The 24,463-nt window shown below is 34.5% G+C and overlaps 1 protein-coding gene across 14 annotated transcripts in view; it reads right to left on the bottom strand.

Annotated features, from left to right (window-relative positions):
- Window positions 1-24,463, bottom strand: part of HFM1 (helicase for meiosis 1) — a 149,441-nt gene that overhangs the window by 12,834 nt on the left and 112,144 nt on the right. For 8 of the 14 annotated variants that reach the window (XM_038541399.1, XM_038541397.1, XM_038541404.1 and 5 more), the window contains 9 exons: window positions 23,099-23,185; window positions 22,474-22,589; window positions 20,045-20,124; window positions 18,773-18,876; window positions 12,365-12,610; window positions 10,574-10,664; window positions 5,990-6,101; window positions 5,744-5,898; window positions 4,436-4,576 (listed from right to left, as the gene is read on the bottom strand). In XM_038541399.1, coding sequence (XP_038397327.1) covers window positions 4,507-4,576; window positions 5,744-5,898; window positions 5,990-6,101; window positions 10,574-10,664; window positions 12,365-12,610; window positions 18,773-18,876; window positions 20,045-20,124; window positions 22,474-22,589; window positions 23,099-23,185 — 1,061 coding nt within the window. In that variant the 3' untranslated portion in view covers window positions 4,436-4,506. Of the gene's footprint in view, window positions 1-316; window positions 814-4,421; window positions 4,577-5,743; window positions 5,899-5,989; window positions 6,102-10,573; window positions 10,665-12,364; window positions 12,611-18,772; window positions 18,877-20,044; window positions 20,125-22,473; window positions 22,590-23,098; window positions 23,186-24,463 lie in introns of those variants that run through there. The other 6 variants (XR_005361261.1, XR_005361260.1, XR_005361262.1 and 3 more) reach the window with 4 other exon arrangements.

The following is a 24,463-nucleotide window of genomic DNA, read 5'->3' as shown; positions in this document are numbered from 1 at the left end:
AATGGTGACTTTATCATGTTTCTAAAAGATTGAAGCCACCTACTGTCATAAGGATATCCCTCAGGGGGTAAAATGCAATGTTAGCTGGATTTTCATTCCTTTTTTGATTTTAAAAAAATTATAGTTACAACATACATGAGTGCAGGTTTATGCACATTTTTCTAAATCTTTCAGAATATTATGGGTTTTTTTTGTTTTGTTTTGTTTTGTTTCACTCTGTTTTGCTGAAGTATGTAGGGAGTTTTAAGGTATATGTTAGTTTAGGGAAAGGTTTCCGAATTGAAATGTGAAAATAAGCAAGACAAAGATTGCTCTTTTGAATTATCGGCTTTTATTATGTTAATTAAAACAAAACTCAATAGAGCATCTAAATGCCTCTCAAGCTACATAAAAAAACACCCAGTTGATGCATGGGAATTATAAAGATAATTTACACAGTTGGTGAGGAAAACAACCTATACCGAAAGGCAATTAAAGAAGAGCGATATCACCATATTACATTTAAAATAGGAAATATATGTGCAGAAAATCAAGTAATCATCATTACTCTTATACTTGTCTTCTGGAATGGATTATCTTAAAAATCCTGGTATTGCCTCCTTTCCTTTCTACCTTAAAAAAGTGCTTCTCACAGTTTAACATACATGTAATGCAGACAGGGACCTTGTCAAAATGCAGATTATGACTCAGAAGCTCTGGAGTGAGGCCTGAGAACTTCTAACACCAGCTCCAAGGAGTTTCTTCTATTATCGGTCTTTGGATCTGATACTGAGAGGCAAGGCCTGGAACTAGCAGCAGCCAGGAATTGACATGCTAGAAGACAAAAAGAGCCAGGGTTTTCCTTCCTTTTGTTTTATTTATTCTACTAACCAAAATCCACAATGAAATTCTTAGCTTACTTACTTAATTCTAAGCTTAGCTTGGTTTACTTCTCTTTGCCCTTTCTCCTCACTGGTGTCTTCTCTATTCCCACAAAAGTAGATGTTCTTAAATATAGACACCTGGTATGATCTAAGATGTCACAGTTAAGTATTAGCTTTGTAAGTCCTAGGCTACACGTCCTCAAGGAGTGGTTCCCTATTGTCCTTGATAAGGGTGTTTTCTAGAAATGGGGTCATGATAAAAAGAGATACTTTGTGTGACTCTACTAAGGATCCAAGGAGCAAACTGTGCTAAAACCTAAAAGAGTGAATAATTCAGCAATCATTTCTATTTGGCTTTAGAATGTATTATAACACAATTTGCAAAAGATTTATTTTCTAATTACATTTTACCTAAGGTAATATTAAAATAGATTTATATGCTCTACCATAAAACAACTAAGAGTGCTTTTGAACAGGGGACAGAGATAGAGGAATCTATCTGAAAGCATGAGGAAGTATATGTAGGAGGGAGGTCTAAAAGAAAATTTTTCTATGGATGATATATTTATGGAAAGTCAGAGAGTTCATTTGTCAAGTCTTATGCAACTTGAATTGCAGTAATAATTCAAATGTGATTTGCAAGGAAACATTTTCCTTGACTTACGCTTATGATGAGGTTATATCTTAATAAACCTATTGTAAGTTGAAAATATTGTTAAGCCAAAAATGCATTTAATACACTCAACCTACTGAACATCATAGTTTAGACTAGCCTACTTTAAACATGCTCAAAACAATTACATTATCCTATAGTTGGACAAAATCATCTCACACAAAGCCTATTTTATAATAAAGTGTTGAATATTTCATGTACTTTATTGAATACTGTACTGAAAGTAAAAAACAGCTGACTAGGGTACAGCTCCCAGCTGCTGCCTAGCATGACAACAGAGTATCCTATGCAGATCACTAGCTTGAGTAAGGTAAAAACTCACAATCGAAATATGGTTTCCACTGAATGCATATCATTTTCATACTATCACAAAGCTGAAATCAACTGTTAAGTTGGAGACACTCTGTATTGTATTATTTCACCCCTCTGATCGGTTATAGTACTGCTAAGGAGAGGGTTTTTTAGTACAAACAACTACCATTTTTGAGCACATATTATGCATCAGTCCCTAAACTAAGAGCTTCCTATGCAGTGGCTTACTCATTCTCACTCCATACCTGTGAGGTAGGTGCCTATATGCTACTTTAGAGGTGGGAAAAATACAGTCTATTAAGGACTTTTTTGACTGAAAAAAAAAATTGAAAAATTGAACCCAACAAAGATTTGTTATATGGTTTATTATATATTTGAAACGAGTTACAAAATGGAAAACTGTAGGGTTATTCACTTATGGTAAGAATATCCAGTGACTGGACTCCTTTAAGTGGTTAGTCTACTTCTTAAGGACTACTACATCTAATTTTCCAGGTAAACACTTGCACAAAATAAGGCATGTCTATGTTAATTTGCCATTTGTTTTGATTACTTAGGAAATGAACTTACCCATATCATATGTTTCCAAAACTGGCCTGATAATGAAGAGTAACCAGGAATCTTGTTATAACACCCCTCCACTTGGCAATTCTGAATCAGTAGCCCTTTGGTAAGTTCTAGAAATTTTTATATTTATTATCCATGTTTCTTATGATCAGGCAAGTTTGGGAAACATCTGGCTGCCGAGTAAAGCTCAGGTTTTTAGCATCTAAAGTCCTCCACAGTCTGGCTTTAAGGTACATTTCAAATATCTCCTACAGGGGCATCTGGGTAGCTCAGTTGGTTGTGTCTGCTTTCAGCTCAGGTCCTGATCTCAGGGTCCTTGATCAAACTCCATGTCAGGCTCCCTGCTTAGTGAGGAATCTGCTTCTCCCTCTCCCTTTGCCTTTCCCTGCCCTCCTGGTTGTGCTGTCTCTCTCAAATAAATAAAATCTTAAAATACACACAACACAGAGACACCTACAACATTAACCCATGTTTAAAATTATCTATTCATTATTCCTCAAAAAGATACTTTCCTTCCTTGGAGCTTTGCTCAAGCTGTTCTCTGTTAGAATGTCCTTTCATATGTTTGTTCATCAAAACTGTATTCATCTTTCAAGTCTCAGCTCAAATTTTAACTTCTCTATAAAGGGTTCCCTAAGTCCATGGTTAGGATTGTGTTCTCTCTCTTATGAACTCTCAAAGCTCTTCAAACCTCTATTGCAGTGATTCTCAAGGTGTGATCCCTGGACAGCAACATCAGTGTTATTTGGGTATCTGTTAGAAATGCACATTCTCAGGCCACACCCTAGACCTACTGAGTCAGAAACTCTGGGTATGGTTCTCAGCAATCTGTTTTCAAACTAGCCTACTAGATGACTGCAATGCATCCTGAAGCTTGAAAACCACTTCTCTAATGTATTCTACATTTTATTATTGCATTATTATATGTCTTAGTTTCTGTACCAGAATGTAAAGTAGGATCCACGAGAACAAAAACTCCACGAGTGTTTTTATCATTTGCCTCCTTTGCAGTACCAAGCACGGTGCTTTTGCTTAGCAGATCATAATAAGTCTTCTTGAATTAAATTGCTATTTCTTTAGTGTCAAATCTATGTATGCAAGATGAGCAGATTGTAGTGCACCAATTTTTCATTTTAATGGTGTTTAATAACCTTTAAAGGTTGTAGCATGATTGATTCAGATACAGAAACATGCCAAAGGTAAAGATGACTAAAATAAAGGAACTGATTGCCCTTATTTTTCAATACATAATATAGCTTCTTAGTTTTAAGCTTTTTTTCTGTTCTTAATATATATGATGCCTCATAACTGTTTACCAGTGACAACAACAACAACAATTTCATCTGGAAGTTTCTTTTCTTCTCTTGCCTCTAAGGCTTTTATGCTTAAAAAAAATTCCTAAAATTTCTTAAGTGGGCTTTGATTTCTCATGTATATATAAATAAATTAAATAATAAACACTGCTTATACTTCTACTTATCAATAAATTTGAGAAAAAATTCATGGGAAAATAACATGAAATAGTGTTTGCCATAGCAAAAGTCAATGTAACAAGGTTTTAGAATTCACCATACTGGAAAACAAGCCAAAGGAAAACAATAATCTATATTGATTAACATTTTATTTATTATTGTTTGAAGTTATATAACAATAGGTTCAGCCAGCCACTGGACTCATAAAAATCTTTAGTAAAACAAAACAATATTGGTGAGTTATCCATACAACAAATTGATTCCATGACATAGCATTATTTTGCTTTCAAAGAATATCTTTCTCAAGAAAATATAAAAATGAAATTTTTAATTCTTTCCTGTCAAAATCCAATCAAGATACATTTAATAACCAAATAATATCTAAGTGCAACTGAATTTTCAGCTTACTGAAACAAACCCACTGTAAAAGTGCTTTTCATGAAGTTACAAAAGGAAAACAAATCAGTCCAAAAATGTGGTGCAAATAAGTCCATAAAACTGATCAAACCCAAGAGAAAAAAATTTGAGCAATTGTGACTACTTAAAAAAATAAAATGCATGCTTTGTAATTGGGTGTCTTTATATCTTGCCTTATTAATATGTTTTTTTTTTGTTTGTTTTAGAAAATGTCATCAAATATTCCCAGGAAAGACTTCATTTCATCAGCTTCATCATCAGGATGATACCTACTGGAGGGCAGGGGGAAGAAAGTATAGAAATATATATAGATTGCTGACAGATTAATGTGTCAAATAAACCTCAATATGCATAACCTAGGAAGAAGTCTGTGGGGGAAAATCAGACTTCATAAATTATGAGAAGTAGAGATCAAGTCTCTTAGGTATTTCCTTAAGGTTTTTAAAAAGTGATATCATTTAATCAGTGTATGAACAAGTCTATAAACTTTGACTATTCAAGAGGGTAAGAGAAACTGCTACTTACCCACAGAAGTGACCACCTTAGGGGGAACTGATCAGACTTAATCTGACTTTTCATTGAAACTGTAGAACCGTGAGGAAATTGATTGGCTAAAATACAACTTGAACTTCTGCAAAATTAGCCAATCATTGGGATTTAAGTGATTTTACACTTTATATTATCAACATGTTTTATTCAAATCAGTGAAATAAAGTTTACTAAAACAAAATGTTTTAACTAAAAGTATTAAACATACGTTCTCAAAAATTGAGATATTAATATTATGAATATCTTACGGAGTTCAGGTCATGAGGGGTCTAAATATTTAATGTTTTTCAGTAAATAAAATGTTTAGGTTCTGATCTTTATAATAAACCAAGGAAAGGGGCATCTGGGTGGCTCAGTCAGTTAAGCATTGGACTCTTGATTTCAACTTAGGTCATGATCTTAGGGTCATAAGATGGAGCCCCATATTGGGCTCTGAGTTGGGCGTGGAGGCTGCTTGAGATTCTCTTTCTTCCTCTACCTTTGCTCTTCCTCTCTCTCTCTTTCTCTAAGATATAAAATAAAATAAAATAAAATAAAATAAAATAAAATAAAATAAAACAAAACAAAACAAAATAAAATAAAATAAAATAAAATAAATAAAATAAAATAAAATAAACCAAGAAAAAAAATGCTAAATTTTTTTCTTCTTCTTCTTTTTTTTTTTTAGATTTTATTTGACAGAGAGAGAACACACAAGCAGGAAGAGCACCAGAGGGAGAGGGAGAAGCAGGCTCCCTGCTGTGCAGAGACCTTGCTGCAGGGCTCTATCCCAGGACCCTGTATCATGACTTGAGTCAAAGGCAGACACAACCGACTGCCGGGCACCCCTGAATTTCTTCATAGAAAGTTTTTATTGGCATAGTCTTGAAATGTCTTTAAAGAATTCTTACCTGAAATCAATTTCCTCTTTACATTCATTGTTTCTAATAAAGAAATCCACTTTCTTAACAAAATGTGAAGAATTTGGTATTTTTTTAGAGTGAGTAAAGCATAGCTTTCCAATCTCTGGTGACAGATTTTGTTGTTTTCTTTCTTGTGAATGGACCTATAATTTGAGGTTAACAGAAAAAAAGCCAATCATTGAAAGTTTAGCAATTCAGTCAGAATTTAAAAGAAAACAATTAGGTGCTTCTTACAATAGTTGTATTTCCAGCTTGTTGAGGTAATTTCGTCAGGGAGGATGTATCAAACTCGAATACAGGAGAATTTGATAAATAAGTATCTGGCTTCCCATGTGATGAAACAAAACTAAAAAATCAAAAATAATTATTTATAAAATATGGCAACTAAGAGAAACAAACCATTCTAATTTAGATCAATAATGATTCTTTAGGGAATATGATTAAAGTTAACCATATTCATTACCAAAAAAAAATGGATGCTGTTTCATAGACTCATGGAAACTTTGGTGTAGCTCCTTTCCTATAGACAAAACACTAATATCTATATTCTAAATTAGATAAGAATACTATTTTTATAAGCCTACAGAAATAATCAATCATTTTCATTAAAATTGGGTCTTATGCTTAATTTTCTATTACCTAGCAGTCTGTAAATCTTTTCTAAATCCCACTTTGCTAATTTCCTATCCCTATTCTGGTCTCACTATAAATAGACAACTTGACTTTTCTTCCTATGTAAAACTACATTAGAATTCACCTTCAATCTTCTGTATTAAATTCATTCATTAAAAAACATTTATTATTATCATATGCCGGATATTGTACTAGGAGTTAGGTATAAAGAGGTAAACAAATCCTCAAGGAGTTATCATCTAGTAGAGGAACAGACAATACGTAAACAATAAATACACAGAATTATAGATCTTAAAGTGATATGAAGGAAATTAACTGAGTTATATTGCAGGAAATAGTGTGGAGACATAAACCCACTTTAAAAAGGTGGTCATAAATGCATGTCTCTCTGAGGAGGTGACAATTTAAGCTGTCACTTACAGCCTAAAATATGACAGCCATGTAGGGAGTAAGAAGCAATGGGTACAGGTAGTAGAGAAGTACATGTATTGATATGATTGCATCTTTTTGCCTTTGAGTAAAGGCAAGGAATTAAAATAGTAAAAAGGAAAAGCATGTCCCCTTTCCACACCAAATCCTCAGGTCCTGCAGGCCTTCTTTCCAATATCAACTTCTGGCACATTTTTTTCTTTAGAGGCTTCTTGATAAGGATTCCTTTTCAAATCTGCTTAATCTTCTGTTCATCACTTTTAAACTCTCCCTAAATTATCTATAGTTTCTAAAGGTATGGCTCACAAAACTGTTTATGTGCTTTGTTATTTTCCTACTTGTATCTTCCTACTTCCTATTTTTTTGCCTCGTTATACCCACAGCTTTGTTCTACTTTGATGCTTCTAATCTATTTATTCTGTATGACTCAGAGTTAGAACCAATGAATGGAAATAGTAAGAAGCAATTTTAGGTAAATATTCTTAAAAGCTGTTGAATAGGCTGAAAGATCCAAACATGGAACAAACATGTTGGAGTGAATGAGCTCCTGATCACTAGAGCTGTTTGATACACATGGCATGAGTACCTGCTGGTGATATTGGATGGTGATTCAGTATCTGGTAGTGGGAAGACTAAATGGTGCTTAAGTTAAACACCTCTGAGTTCTGGAATTATCCAAAATCTGTAATTCTGTGATGCTGATAATCAGTAAAATGACTAAATTATAGCAAATGTGCCGAAAGACACCAAAAATTTCTTATTTTTTAAAATAGGAGAAATAAATAAAATAATCCTTAAGTGAATTAGAACCTGAACAAAAAGTTGTCAGTATTTCTTCTGGGGAAAGTTTTGACTGTGGCTATAATTGCCCTCCATGACTTCTACTCAGGTCCAATATCCAGATGCACTTTGAATTTCTGAAAAATACTTCAAGTTTAACATTAAAAAAAAATTTTTTTTTTACATTTTTTTTTAAGTAGGCTCCATACCCAACGTGAGGTTTGAACTCACAACCCTAAGATCAAGGGTTGCATGCTCTACCGACTGAGCCAGCCAGGCACCCCAAGTTGAACATTTTTTAAATGACTATTTTCTCTTCCAAATGTCTATGTGTCCTATATTCTCAGATAACAACTTCAACTATCCACTTGCCATATATTTTTTGCATTCCCTCAACTACTGTATCCATCAATTATTAAATCTAGTATGTGCTGTCTATGAAATGCTTCAAAAATCCAACTCTACCTCTCAGTTTGTATCACCTCTTCTTAGTTTATGCCTGACTATAGCCTGCCTCTCATGCTGGTCATCATGCTTCTTGTGGTCTCACTTTCTACAATTCATTTTATATATCATATCATATCATATCACTATAGGGCATCTATGTGTTATCTTGTGTTTAAGTATCTTGGAAAGCTTCCTATTGCTTACATGGAGGTTAAAAACTAAGCTACAGCTAGAGGAGGGCTATAGATTATATCACATTTAAAAAAATTAGTTCTTAAAATTTATGTCAGGAGATGTCACATTAAATTTTAGAGTCTTAGCTTTTTTTTTGAGAATAAGAATATTTGACAACACTAGGCACATATTTCCTGCACAGCAACAACTGGCTGGAGTCAAGTAGTGGTTGACCCTCTTATTTTTATTTTATTTTTTATTATTGAAGTATAATTGACATACAATGTTATATGAACTTCAGGTGTACAACTTACTGATTCAATAATTTTATACATTATTCAATGCTCACCACAATAAGTGTAGTCACAATCTGTCACCATACAATATCATTACAATATTATTGACTATATTCCCTGTGCTGTAATTTTCTTCTCTCTCTGACTTATTTATAAGTGGGAAACTGTACATCTTAATCTCCTTTATCTCCTTAATTTTGCCACCCACCCACCCACCCTCTGGTAACCATCAGTTTGTTCTCTGTATTTAAGTCTGTTTTTGTGTTTGTTTGTTCATTTATTGTTTTTGTTTTTTAGATTTCACGTCTAAGTGAAATCATATGATTTGATTTATTTCACTTGGCATAATACTCTCTAGGTCCACCTGTGTTGTTGCAAATGGCAAGATCTCATTCTTTCTTATGGCTGAGTAGTATTATAGATATATAAATATTGCACATCTCCCTTAGTCATTCATCTATTGCTACCTACAACTTGAATTGTTTCCATATCTTGCTTCTTATAAATAATGCTGCAAAAACACAGGGGTACATATGTCTTTTCAAACTAGTGTTTTTATTTTCTTTGGGTAAATACCCAGTAGTGGAACTACTGGATTATAGGGTAGTTCAAATTTTTTGAGGGAACTCCATACTACTGATTTTCATAGTGGTTGTAACAATTTACATTCCCACCCCCAGTACATAAGTATTCCCTTTTCTCTATATCCTCACTAACACTTATTTAAGTCTTTTTGATACTAGCCATTCTGTCTTGCATGAAATAATATCTCATGGTTTCAATTTGCATTTCCCTGATAATTAGTGATGCTAAGCATCTTTTTCATATGTGTCTGTTGGCCATCTGTAGATCTTCTTTGGAAATATGTCTATTTAGGCCCTCTATTTTTTAATCAAGTTGGTTTTTTTGGTGTGAGTTGTATAAATTCTTTATATATTTTGGATATTAATCCCTTATTGAATATACTATTTGCAAATAGCTTCTCCCATTCAGTAAGTTATCTTTTTGTTTTGTTCATGATTTCCTTTGCTGTGCAAAAGCTTTTTATTTTGGTCTAGTCCCAATAGTTTATTTTTGTTTTTGTTTTCCTTGCCTCAGGAGACATATCCATAAATATGTTGCTAAAACTGATGTCAAAGAGATTACCACGTATATGTTCTTTTAGGAGTTTTATGGTTTCAAGTCTTAAACTTAGGTCTTTAATCCATTTTGAGTTTATTTTTGTGTATGGTGTAAAAAAGTGGTCTAGTGTCTAGTTTTGTGCCAGTACCATACTATTTTGATAATATTAGCTTTGTAGTATATCCTGAAATCTGGAATTGTAATATTTCCACCATTGTGCCTTTTATATGGGACAATCTCCAGTTGGTCTTGGCCCACCAAATCCTGAAGGCAGTTTGAGTTTGTAACTCCTACCTACTTAATATGACAAAGTTGTCTAAATACAGCATTCGAGGCTCTTTAGAATCAGACCTCAGCACTCTCGGCCTTAATGCTATGGCCATACAGACAACACTTTACTGACCCTTGAGCATGAGATGCCTTTTCAAGCCTTATACCTTTACACCTGCTTCATCTATCTGGAATACCTTATCCTTATCTTTTCTACCTTTCTCTTTTCAAACTCCTATTTAGCTTTCCTGGGACCATAATTTGGTAAGTCTAGTGTGGAGCCCAGAAATGTTCATTTTTAATATATTTTAATACTTTTGAAGTAAGTGGTCTGTCAATAGCACTTTGAGAAACACAGCTCTAAAAGAAAGGTTAAGGGGATCCCTGGGTGGCTCAGCGGTTTAGTGCCTGCCTTTGGCCCAGGGCACAATCCTGGAGTCCCGGGATCGAGTCCTGCGTCGGGCTCCCGGCATGGAGCCTGCTTCTCCTTCCTCCTGTGTCTCTGCCTCTCTCTCTCTCTCTCTCTCTATCTGTCATGAATATATAAATAAATAAATCTTTTAAAAAAATAAAAGAAAGGTTAAGCTTCTTTGACATCTATTTATTTGATCTCCATCTCCAATTATGTGTCAGGAGGATATAGAGTTGTATAGTATTCCAAACTTGCCTTTTTGTCATTTCTCCTTGGAATTTGCTCTTTGGCTCTTGGAGCAATAGCTTACTTCCCCTGGTACTTGAACTCAAAGTGTTTCCAAATCCTATGTAAAGAGATAACATTTTGAAATTAAATGCCAGGAAACAGATGAATGGATCTACAATGGCTCTCTCCAACAGATGTGATCTGATTAAAGAAGGAATAGGGTAACAGGCACTAAGGAGGGCACTTGATGGGATGAGCACTGAATGTTATATGTTGGCAAATTGAATTTAAATAAAATATTAAAAAAAGAAGGAATGAATAATTCTTCTCAAAAATCAAATTTAATTTATATAGAGAAATAAGGGAGCAAAGTTAAGGGAGTTAAACTATGAAACATAGGTTAGCTTATTAGTCATTAAAGGTCTACTACTACTAAAGGTCCCCAAACCACTTCTACTTACTTAATAATTTTAACTCACGGAAATGATCAAGTTGAATTTCATTCAGTATTTTCAAAAGTCTACGTATAATTAATTTCACTTAAAGTGCGCTATACGTGGCATTTAGAGAGTCTGACCTTCCCAGTGTCAAAGTTATGCCCGCACATGATTAGGCTAACCTCAAAGACTCAGTACAAAGTGCATCCTAAACTGCAATACACAATGACTTTTAATTTTGAGGTAGGGACTAATAGCTGTTCAGTGATACAGGAAATTGTGGCTACTGACTCCACATCATAGATTTTCCTGGTCTATTTTGTGAAGGTGGTCAAATCCTATTCCTTCTGGAAGGAATAATAGCTCTTTAGGTATTTCTCAGAATCCAGAAACGATAGTATTTTGACTTCTAATTGCTTCCCTTAAAAATATTTTTTTTAAAGAGCATTGGAATGGGATACATTAAGAGTCAACTAAAATTCTGAGAGACTGATTTCCTCCTCTCAGCCATCATGGGAGAGAATACCTCCATTTTGCTGTCTTCTCATATACTCATCAAGATTTGCATTTTCCATTTTAGTGACATAGAGTAAATCTGCTAGTAATTTGGAAAATTAAGTCCCATTATTTTAAGGACTTAAATACAATATTGAATAGAGAAGAAACCAATTCTTTCCTATTATTTATTACACTTGAAAAAAAAATCAATATGTCTACTAGAAATAAAAGGTATCTTTTATTTTCCTGGCTAGCAGATGAATACTTTTTAAAATGGAGCAATTTTAGGGGCACCTGGATAGCTCTGTAGGTTGGGCGTCTGAATCTCGATTTTGGCTCAGGTCATGATCTCAGAGTCATGGGATCAAGCCCTATGTGGGGTCTGTGCTCAGTGTGGAGTCTGCTTGTCCCTCTCCCTCTGTTCCTCTCTTGCTCATGTGTATGCTCTCTCTTTCTCTCTCTCATTCATAAATCAATCAATAAATAACTAAAATATTTTTAAAAATGGAGTGATTTTGTCCTTCACAAACATTAGCAAATTTTGTGTGATCACAGAATTGAAAGCTGGATAATCTGTTTTATGAGGGAAGATTCAATAAATATTTTGAATTTAAATAGAGTTTTTAACAAAATAGAGGAGCAACAGAACAGAAGAAGCCCATCTGCTATATAATTATCATGGAATAACCTTGACTTTTATCCTTAAAAGGAAATGTGATTTATGGAAGGGTCATATTTTCAGTTTTACTAAAAATTATAATCTTAACAAACAAAAGCTGATGAAGCAAACATATAAGGCAAAGAAAATTAGTTTCAAAAGCTGAACTGAAAAATATTCAAAGAATTTCTCATGAAATTATTTCATGCTAAAAGCCAATTTTACCTGATGTTTTTGTCTTCTCAGTACTGGCTGAAAAACTAGTAACTTCTAATAAGTTCTCATCATCAAAATCATCCCAAACTTCATTTCCCAATTCAAAGTTCACATTCAAAACTTCTGAGGATGGAGAATTACTTTTATCCCCATCTGTCAAATTTTGGTTTCCAGATGCATTAAGATGTCTGTTGAACAGCACTGTTTGAGGGGATTTCTCATTTGAAGTTGCAGAATAGTTCCATCTAGAGAAATCTGTCACGTGTATGTATAAAAGAGTATAGGTACTTTTTAAACCATTAACATCATTTTCAATTGATATATCAAACACATCTTTCAACTACTAAACTGAAGTTTGAATAGTAGTTTTCAAAAGTATTGGGTCAAGCATTGTTGATACTGTTTTCAACCAATTCTATTTACTGTATTACATATACTGATATTTTCACTAAGTTTAGTTTTCAATGGCTTCTTTTAGACAGAATTAATTTTCCCTCTTAATTCCTAAATGAGAATAACCCTACTCTAAAATGAATTTATAATTTCTAAAATGGTCTTCCTTCTTCCAGCTCTTCTCCCTACAAGTGAATTTTGAATATTATTATGAAATATGTTCTTCCAAAATATATCTTAATTCTCCTGCTAAAAAAAATCCTCAGTGTTATCCACTGTTGATAGCCTGGGTTTAGGGCCAGACTACCTGGGTGAAAATTCTACTTCTCTCACTTACTAGTTGTATCATCCTAGACGAGTAATTTAAAGTCTCTGAACCTCATTTTCTCCTCTGCAAAATGGGAATGATAACAGTAACTATTTCGTAAGATTATTAGAGGGAATAAATGCTTTTACTTTTGCAGTTTTCTACAGTAGTGTGCTAACAAATTTTTAATAACTGCTTCTCAAAAAAATGTATGCATATATATATTTACATTTATTACATGCATTTATTATAGGTAAAGGATATGTAGCACACAGTTTACAATTAATAATACAATATATAGCATGCTTAACTATACATTCCATATATCTGATTTTCACTGAATGCTCTCATCGAGTTTTGTATCTGTAGCCAACTTATGGTCGCAATTAACAAATGAATATAGTTTTCACATGAATGCTACTTGATATTCTTGTTGAGTTTAACTAAGATGAAAGTAAAATAACTAAGAGAGATGATGGAACTTGACTCATTCACTCATTGACTTAGGCAACTCCTTCGCTAAATTACATAATAGTTTTCAAATACTAGAAGAATATTCCCTCAACTTTTTGTTAATCTGCATTATTAACCTTTTCTCCATCACTTTCATAAGTCTAAACAATAAGTTAAGTCCTAATTTGCAGTTTTTGCTGATTCCCATGATATAAATACCCCCATTATTAATAATTTCAAGCTACCAATGTGACATCTCTGAATGCAAAGTTGAGAAGATATGCATAGTAGCACACCACTATATAATATTTTCACCATATAGATACAAATATAGAGGCAAATAATCTCAAGAACACAGATAATGGTAATATGCAGTAGAATAATTAGGAAGTGATTAGTTTTGAATATTTACAGTCTTTGTTTTTAATGATTTCATTGAAAGTTTATATAATTACACTTTTAATAATGGCTAAAATATTCCCAAGTATTTAATAATTCTCTCTCACAAGCCAGCACAAGCTTACTCCAGCATATCACCAAATTTCCTTCACTTTAAATATTTTCTGTACCTTTTTTCACCTAGCCAAATCCTACTTTATCTTCCAATTGTACCTACAACTCTAGTTCACATTATTCTACTTTCATTCATTGATACACATGTATGATATATATTAAAATAGAAGTAGGGCACAGGAGTGCAATGGGAATACAAAGGGAACAGGATCTAAACTTACAATGTAAGTCAGAGTGGACATCTAGGGTGGTAAAATGGTAAGAAGGTAACACTGGAATTTGAGCTTGGTAGAGTTGTGATTGTGGAGCAGGGCTAAGGGGAAGGCAAGATACTCCATGAAGAGAGGACAGCATGTGAAAGACATGGCAATAATGGAGACCAGAGAATGTCTGGAAAACTATAAGTTTTCTGGATTTCTGGAGCACAAAGTAGAAGGAAAATAAGAGTCCACTGAGACTGCACAGGAAGTTTAGTGCCAGATTATATTGATGCTTTTTTTCTTTCTTTCTTATTTTTAAGATTTTATTTATTTATTCATGAGAGGCACAGAGAGAGAAGCAGAGACATAGGCAGAGGGAGAAGCAGGCTCCATGCAGGGAGCCTGATGTGGGACTTGATCCTGGGAATCCCGGATCACACCCTGAGCCAAAGTCATAGGCTCAATCGCTGAGCCACCCAGTGTCCCTTGATGCTTATTTTCCATGTTAAAGAATTCACCTTTTTCCCCCCTTGTAGGCAATGTATAATTACTAAAGATATTTTAGCAAGAGGTTTAGATGATCAGAGATACCTGTTAGATGACTCAAAATAGTCATGGGTGGGATGATAATGAGACTGAAAGCAAAGAGAAAAGTAAGACAGCTACTCCAATAAATGAAAGACAACGAATGAGCTAGAGCATCAGGGACAGAGAAGAAGAACAGATATGAGAGATGTTTAGGAGGCAAAACAGATAGGACCTGGAGATTATTTGCAGGTAAGGTAAGATATTTAGGGTGACTCTTTTCCTGCCTTTAGCAGCTTAGAAAAGAAGAGGGTATGCTTAAACACTCTGACCTTTATAAAGATAAATAAAACCATAAAAATGTAAAATATTAACAAAAGAAGAGAAGAAAAGGAGCAGTGTGAGGTACAGAGAAGTAGAAGGAGTTCAGATGCTGATATGTTAAGTTTCAGGTGGATATATCCAGAAAGGTGACTGTATAGATGGGCCAGAGGCTAGACAGAAAGATATAGATGGTAGTCACAGATGTAGAAATCATTTGAATATAGTTAGTAATTTTAGACATGGACTCAGATGACCTTGTGTAAGAAAAGTTTATGAAGTGAGAACAAAAAGAAGAAAAATAATCTTTTGCAACATTAACAGGAAAAAATGCCCAAGCTATTCAAGAAGTAGGAGAACCAACAGAATGGTTTAACTGAAATCAAAGCAGAGATTTCCAAAAGGAGGGAAAGACCAGATGTGCCAAATACTACGAAGGTAAAAAAATAAAAGTTGAAAAGAGTTTACTGAACTCAGCACTTAGAAGATCACTAACTGGTCTAAGTGAAAGCAGTTTCAAAGGAGTGGAGAACCCAAATTTTAGTTAGTGAAAAATGACTAGCAGGTAAGGAATGAACACAATGAGTATAAATTGCCCTTTGAAGAATTTTTGTTTTGATAAGAAAGCAGACATTAAACTGTATATACCCTGGTGATTCTGTGCTTTGCTGGACATACTTTCAGATTTATGGAGTATCTTTATTAGGAGTATCTTTCCTTTCCTTTGGGGAAACTGCCTCCACCCATTCCATGTGATCCTGGTGAGGATGTCATTAATAGTACCCTGGTCCGCAGGGCTACAGAGGAGAAACACATGACCCAAACCTCAGGCTAAAGGGACTGATCAAGGGATGAGTACATAATTTAACTGAGGCCATTTAGGATGAACTCTGCTCTGCCAAAGCTAACAGGGAAGACTTTTCTACTGAGGCTGTTCAACTGGGAAGATGGAAGGATTACCTGCCATGTGAAAAAGCCTGTTGAAAAAAATAAAAGCAATCAGTAACAGGCATACCAAAAAGACTGAGAGAAAGCCAGAGGCATGACTGAAATCATTTGAGTGCTTAGATCTAGCAAGATTAAATCCAGATGCATGCCTGGACTTTCAGTTTACATGAATGGTCTCCCGTTTTTTGTGATTCAGTTACTTTGAGTAGAATTTCTGTCACTTACAACCAGAACCATTATGACTAGGTAGATGAGGGCAGGGAGCTGAAGAAGGAAGACTTGAGCCTTTTTATATGTTGAAGAGAAAGAGGGAGGAGAGTTTGAAAATATGTTAAGAAGAGAGGGATAACTGATCTCCTAAAGCCCCAAGAGAGGCAGGACTAGAAAGATTAAAACTACAGGTGGAGAGATAAACCCTGAATAGAAGAAAAGAGAATTCTTCTATAAAGACAAACAGTGTAAAGAATGGATGCAGACATAGAAAAATATATAGTTGCAAGATGGAAAGTTGAAAGAGTTCATATAGGTTCGATTTTCAATTCTGAACTGATAACTAAAAGTCAATTTCATTTTATAGAAATGGCATTGAGCTGGGAATCAAGAGATATAGAATCTATTTCTGGCCCTGCCATTAATTAGATATGTGATTTTGGGCGAGTCATTTAATCTCACAGTCTTGGTTTCTTTCACTATAAAATGAGAAATTGCACAAAGGTCCCTTACAATTTAAATTTTATGATTCAACACACTTTTTCATATAATTTCTGACATTTTTCTTTTTCTTTTCTAAGAATTAGAATACAGATGATAAAAATTGGCATGTTTTTCTTAAAACATTCTCTAGAGAAATATCTGAATACAAATGAAGTATGTTTTGCCACCCAAAACTGACATGTGGAAAGTATAATGAATATACTCAATTACTACTAATAATAGTACCAGATACTATGGTAAGGGCTTTATGTATATTATCTCATTTAAAAATCCCTAAAACATAAGCAGATGAGGGAATTGAGATAAAGTAGGTAGATACATTACAAAAGGTAACACAACTACTAAATGGCAGAGCTAGAATTTGAACCTAGACAGATTATTCTAAGTATTTTTTTTTTTTTTTTGGTAACCTCTAAACCCAGTGTGGGTCTGGAACTCACAACCCTGTGATCAAGAGTTACATGCTCTACCAACTAAGCCAGCTAAGCATCCCTAGACCGATCATTCTAGATCCTGTGAATTTAACTACTATACCACACAGCTTCTCCTTTAAAAAAAAATGTGGCCCATTTTCAATAAAACAGGGATACAATTATCATTGGGGGTTAAAGTATCTAGATGAGACTTTAATATCATAATATAATTTGGATTTGGAATAGGGGATAGGAAAGAAATAAAAGTAAGAAAACTATGTAAGGACAGCATGAAAGGAGGCACCTGGGTGGCTCAGTCATTTAAGCATCTGTCTTCCGCTCAGGTCATGATCCCAGGGTTCTGGAATTGAACCCTAGAATCAAATCTCTCTCCACTGAGTAGGGAGCCTGCTTCTCCCTCTCCTCCCCTCTCGTGCTCTCTCGCGCGATTTCTGTCTCTTTCTCTCAAATAAATAAAATCTTAAAAAAAAAAAGCATGAAAGTAAGCAGAGGGATAAACTGTGGTATGGAGAAGGGCAGGGAACAGAGCAGCAGAATGAGGAATAAGTTAGAGGGCTATAGGTTGAATAGAGATAAAAATAAAGGAGTTGACAATCTAACACCTCTCCATGTCATAATGATATTCAGACTTTGAGCAAGTTGGATAAATACTCTGACACTCTAAGTGTGATTAGGGGACTTTCCAACACTATGTATGAAATCCTAATCACTAGGACTCCAGCCCTAGTCTACTTAAGATTTTAAATGATGGCTAGAGGAAGCATAAGTGATAGCATGAAAGAAAGAGTCTCAATAGACGCTAAGGCTACACACATGAAATCATTTACGAGAAACCCCAAGTTTATCATTTCTACATACAGCAACTGAAAAACAATTCTATGGCCAGAATTACTTCTCACACATTTTAACAGACAGGCTATTAATGGCATAACCCAAACAAATAATGCTATTAATAACAGGATCCAGAGTAATGATGAGCTGTCCCAATGTTGAAGAATTATATGCTTTATCTCATTAATCAAATGATTGACACAGATAAAAAGCAAATCTAAATTACATATGAGCTATACCTCATAAACTAGGTTATACTCTCATACTATCAGAGAAATTTTAAGAATTATAAGTTTAGAAATTGGAGAGATATTAAAGATCATTTAATTTAATCCCCTAATTTTAAAGATAAGACTAAGACCTAAAGAGGTTAAATAATTTTCCCAAGATCATACAGCTATTTGGTAAAACTGGACTAATTTTATAAACATAAAATTATTTTAAATAATTCTAAAGACATATAAAAGTAATAGCTCAGTATTTTAATACTTTGTGTATCTCGAGAACCCTTATTTTCTCAGCTTTTCCTCATATTATCTTTAAATAAAAATAACCAACACTATGTAGGGAAGAGGTTTTTAAAAAATCTATAACAAACATAGCAACTCCATCTGAAATAACAGACCTAAAAATTTGAAATTGATCCAATAACCCAAGAGGAAAATGTTGCCAAGTTAATAATCATAGTAATTTCAGATGTTGATTTTTCAATAACAATGTCATTCCAAAGTAATGATAAACCATTTTCTCTTTCAAGGCAATATCAATGGTAATTCACCTTTGTCTTCATATTCAGACGGTTCTTGTTGAACTTTTACACAGAAATCACGCTGATCCCTCTCCTCCATTACAGACAATCCAGGTATGTTTAAACACTCTGACCTTTATAAAGATAAATAAAACCATAAAAATGTTAAATATTAAAATTAATCTGAATTTGAAAACCACTTACTCATATAAATAAAAAAGAAATGTTTCATCTTCTCAACACTTCTGTGATAAACCGCATTAGCCTGGATAGTAAAGGGTAAGAAATAGGTGTTTATTGGAAGCAAGATACTTAGTCATCTTTACATGTCCCAAATATGTAGATATCTGTTATCTGTGTATAGCCTTAAAAATCTATTGTTAATGCTACTTTCAATTAGATAACAAAAGCTAGGATCTCTTGAAGTAGTGTTGGCATCTGTTCTGATTGGTCAGTGGCTGTTCTGTACTGTTTGTTAAGTATATTAAATGTCATCTCTGCATATAGAATACCCTTATCTGGAAGGCAAATGACATATATTCTAGGCATCATGATATAGGAAAAGAATGCTGAGTTATCAGCTAGGCCCTTCTGCTTAATAACTAGGAATATGAGCTTTGATTATTTTATTTATAAAATGGGATATAAATACCCCATTTTATAAGCCAGGTTGTGGTTAAGGCCAAAAGAGTAATATGCAAATGGGCAATTTTAAAATTGTAAGTTATTTTATAAATCTGAAGTGTTATTAACATAGAGTGGGCCCTTAGATGGAAAAGATTAGACTTTGTACAGTAACATGATTTTTCTTTTTAAAGTATACTTTTGTTAACTGTTAAATTTAGAAGGCAGAGAAAGCCTGAGGGCATGACATAGGATGAGTAGTTTCCCAGGAAAGACATGATTCAATGAATGCTAAAATGTAACTGTAGAGTTCTAAATAAATTTAGATAACTAAACTCTTATGATGTCATTATTTCATTATGGGATGAAATAATTACTACAATTTGTTTTTTTTTTTAAGATTTTATTCATTTATTCATGAGAGAGAGAGAGAGAGGCAGGGACACAGGCAGAGGGAGAAGCAGGCTCCATGCAGGGAGCCCGACGTGGGACTCGATCCCGGGTCTCCAAGGTCAGGCCCTGGGCTGAAGGTGGTACTAAACCACTGAGCCACCTGGGCTCAATTACTACAATTTGAATGTAGCCAGTGTTCACCTTTCACTGAATACATGATTATTTTGGAAAAGCAAGGAGTTTATGATAACCATTCTACGTTGGATAGTAACATTATATTTGTACCTTGATATACTGGGAACAGAAGGTTTTGGAGTAAAACCAAATTCTTTAAGGTCCACACTTCGAGATTTATTCATTTGCATCTATTAATGAAAAAAGTCCAACTGTCAATTTCACACCCAACACTTTTTAACAAATAAGCCAAACAGCAAAAGTCCTGCTGGTACATTAAGTCCCAAAACCAATGGATTATGAAAAACTCAGGCTAGTTCTCATATCAAATCTCCTTCTTAGGCGCTTCTTAAATGTTGATATTCTTCATTGTTCTTTACCAGGCCTTCTTCTCCCTCTACACATTTTCAAAGATCTCATTTACTTCATGACTTCAATTATCACCTACAAGTGAATGACTCTCAAATCTATATTTCTAATTCAGCTCCTTCTCCTGATTTTTAAACAGTTATATACAACTGTCTGTAGAACATCTTTACAGATGTCCATCTTTACAGATATCTTGCAGACTTCTAAATTCAATATTTTCCCTTAAGCTTATTTTATATCTACTTCTCCAAACTTGCTTTTCCTTTGGAGTTTCCACCCTAGTGAGGCCTTATTTTTTTCCTAGTTGCTCAATCCAGAAAGCTGGCCATCATTTTTACTCCTTCTACTTCACCCTTCATAAGCAATTAAGTACCAAGGTAGTTGATTTTATCTCTGAAAAATGCCTTAAACCTAGCTACTTCTTTCCACTGCTACTGCAGGCCATCATCTTGCCTGGATTATTGCAAAACCCACCTAATGAGTCCTTATGTTCCTCTTCTATCATCCTCTAATCCATTCTCTACATTGAATCTGGAGTGAACTTTAGAAAATCCAATTCTGATCATGTCACTGATTAAAGCCCTTTAGTGGCTTCCCAGTACTTTCAGGATAAAGTCCAAATCCTTAAAATAGCAAAAAGGCTTTCATTATCTAGCTCTTACTTACCTCTTCAGTCTCATCTCTCTCTACTCCCTTACTTGTGATTGAACTCCTGACACACTGTGTAACTTCAGCGTTTTAAAAGATCTCTGTTTCTTTCTCAGGTCTAGACCACTGTATATTTTCTATGTCTGGAATACTCTTCTATCCTTCTCTACCACTATGATGCCTACCTCTCCATACCTGGATTATGCCTATATATCCTTAAAATCTCAATCATGTTTATTTGAAATCCTTTCCTGGTCTATCACTTTTAAGCTATCTTACACGTCTGTCACAGAATCATTCATCACACTACATTGAAAAAGTCTACTTAGTTATTTGTATCCTCCACCCAACTATAAGCTCTCTGAGGATTGGGACTAAAACTCTTATTTACTGCCATCTCTTATTACTGATCACAGTATTTATAGCATATTGTTGGTGCTCAATGAATATGGAAGGGGGGGGCACTTGGCTGGCTCAGTTGAAGAGCATGAGACTCTTGATTTCAGAGTTATGGGTTTGAACCCCGTGTTGGGTGCACAGACTACTAAAAATAATAACTTTTTTTTTAAGAGAGGAAGACAGAGAAAGAGGGGAAGTCGTACAGGGGGAGAGAGAGAATCTTAAGCAAGCTCCACACCCAGCACAGAACCCAACATGGGGCTCGATCTCACTACCCTGAGATCATGACCTGAGCTGAAATCAAGAGTCAGACACTTAACTGACGGAGCCATGTAAGTGCACCAATTAAACAAACTTTTAAAAAATGGATATGGAAGGAAAGAAGGAATAATATGGAATGGGAAGGAAGGAAGGAAGAAAGAAAGGAGGGGGTGGGAGGGAGGAGAAAAACCTTGGAGCTACTAAAAAATTATCTCAGAGAAGGTGGTGGTGTTTGAAACAGCATGCCTCTGCCTCTTTCTCAATATTCCCCTTGTTTTAGCCTCATGACTTAAAATCTTCATTCTTATTAAAGCCCTAGAAACGCAGACACTCTGACATTTTCTTGCCTTGTTTCTGTTGCCTGATCAATTATTTTGCCCTGGATGTGGTGACGTAGGGTTAGAATAAGTCTGCTAGTGACCAGCCTATCAACCAGTAGGAACAACCATACTTTCATGACTTGGAAAGGAGGCTCTTGCTCAGTACTCAGCTAGGTACTTGAATCAAAATCAACCTCAGACTTTCCATACCACTCCAGCACAGAGAGAACCAGAAAAGGGCAAGCATGTCTAGTTTTAATTGCCAAACCAAGCCAAGTGACATATCCCTCTCCATTTCCCTCTTTTTTAGTCAAACACTAATAAGGGGCTATAGAACTATGTCCCAAAAGTAGATTTACAGACTAATTATTAAGAACTACAATATTTTACCCTTTAGAAACAATTTGAAAAATGGTCATCCTCCTAGACAAGCCCTCAAGTAACTAAAGTACACTTTGGATACATACCTAATTGATACAAAGAATAAAGGAATATTCACATACATTAAATTACAGAACAAGGGTAAATACTATTAAAACTTACCTTGAGACGTTTAACTGGAGGAAGTGATGAAACAGCATTCCTGTTTCTTAAATCAGATAAATATGAAGAGATTGTTGGCTCTTTTGTTTCTGACTTTTGTGCCACTCCAGTTTTACCTATGAAAAGAAATTCTAGATTCTTTAGGTAGTATTCATGTAAAGCCAAATTTCTTCTTAATTTCTTTTTAAAAGTTTTTTAAATTTAAATTAAATTTAGTTAGCATATAATATACTATTAGTTTCAGGGGCAGATCTTCATAATTTCTAATCTAATTTTTTTCATGTTACCAATAAAGAAAGAAAATTATTTGAGTTATAAATTGAATAATATAAATATCACACATAGGTAATTAGGATGACATTACTATTCAAAGACCTTTCAATTTTATTTATTTTTTAAAAGATTTTACTTATTTATTTATTCATGAGAGACAGAGAGAGAGGCAGAGACATAGGCAGAGGAAGAAGCAGGCTCCCTGTGGGGAGCCTAATGTAGTACTCAATCTCAGGACCCTGGCTGGGATCATGCCCTAAGCCAAAGGCAGATGCTGAACGACTGAGCCACTCAGGTGTCCCAAGCTCTTTCAATTTTAAAATCAGAAATAAACTTATTTTATGGAACTCACAGCAGTCATGTCCACATGTGTGTTTATTTTTACAGTGATGATTACATTCTCGGTTCCCAGGTTTTCTGCAAGCAGTCATTCCTAAATCAATATAAGAAAAACAAACCTATTTTTTACTACAGTTTATTTCCTTTCAGGCCGTATAAAAGTTTATGATTTTCACACTTCTTCAAATGTTAGCCCTTTTAATATATAATTTTTAAAAAATATTTTATTTACTTATTCATGAGAGACACACAGAGAGAGGCAGAGACACAGGCAGAGGGAGAAGCAGGCAGAGGGAGAAGCAGGCTCCACGCAGGGAGCCTGACGTGGGACTCGATCCTGGGACTCCAGGATCAGGCCCTGGGCCAAAGGCAGGCGCTAAACTGCTGAGCCACCTGGGGATCCCTAATATATAATTTTTAAAATGGTATTTTTGATGACAGCTAGTCCCTGCTGACTATTAGCCCAATTTCAACTCTTCACAAGGAGTATCAACCCACCTATAAGCTTCTCTTCACCTCCCTGATATAAATAGAGCCAAATTAAATAAATAAATAAATAAATAAATAAATAAATAAATAAATAAATAAAAAAGCCAAATACCACAAACTATCAGTAATTCTTATCTTGAATGAGATAAGAATAAGGGCGGGGTTTTGAAATCCCTGTTACTTTATACTTATACATAAGAAGAACCTGGAAAGAAGCAAACATCATGGCATTTTGATGGTATCAGTGATAGTTTCTAGTACTTAGGATACCATAAGTATTTAATAAATGTTAAAAATATATGTTTTAGGGGTATAAGAAATTTGCTGTAGAATTCACAGAGAAAGGAGATTGCTTCCAGGTTGACCCCAGGCTAGCATATCCAAATACATAATTTATTCTTAATTTAATATTTCAAATAGGCTTTTTCTTGATCTTAGTAACATGGGGGAAGGGAGAGACATCTGAACTGACAGGATCTGGACATAAGAAGAGGATGAGGGAAAGATATTCTAGATAGAGGGTATAATACTCAAAAGACAGCAAACCATAGACTGTAGAAAGAGAAATAAGTTGACTTTTGCTAAAATGTAGATTTTAATTGAACTAGAAATGTTGGAGAACCTTTATAACCTTCTATGGTCCTTTATTCTTCATTTTCAGTGCTATTGTTCAGTCAATCCTTTTCAAGATCTAGCACATTTAGATAATGACAATATTTGTATAGCACCCTGGAGTAAATGGATAAGGCCGCTTACCCTATGAGGCAACTGCTAGATGCCTTAAGGGCCTAACAGATCAATGTATTGGGTAGTGATAAAGTAATTAAACATCCCTGGCAGCTGGAAGCTGACAGTTTGAACTACAGTGTTCCCAACTGAATATAAATAA

This window comes from Canis lupus, chromosome 6 (genome assembly GCF_011100685.1).
Source record: "Canis lupus familiaris isolate Mischka breed German Shepherd chromosome 6, alternate assembly UU_Cfam_GSD_1.0, whole genome shotgun sequence".
Classification (NCBI taxonomy): Eukaryota; Metazoa; Chordata; class Mammalia; order Carnivora; family Canidae; genus Canis; species Canis lupus.
This window is presented reverse-complemented; position numbering and strand designations above follow the sequence as displayed.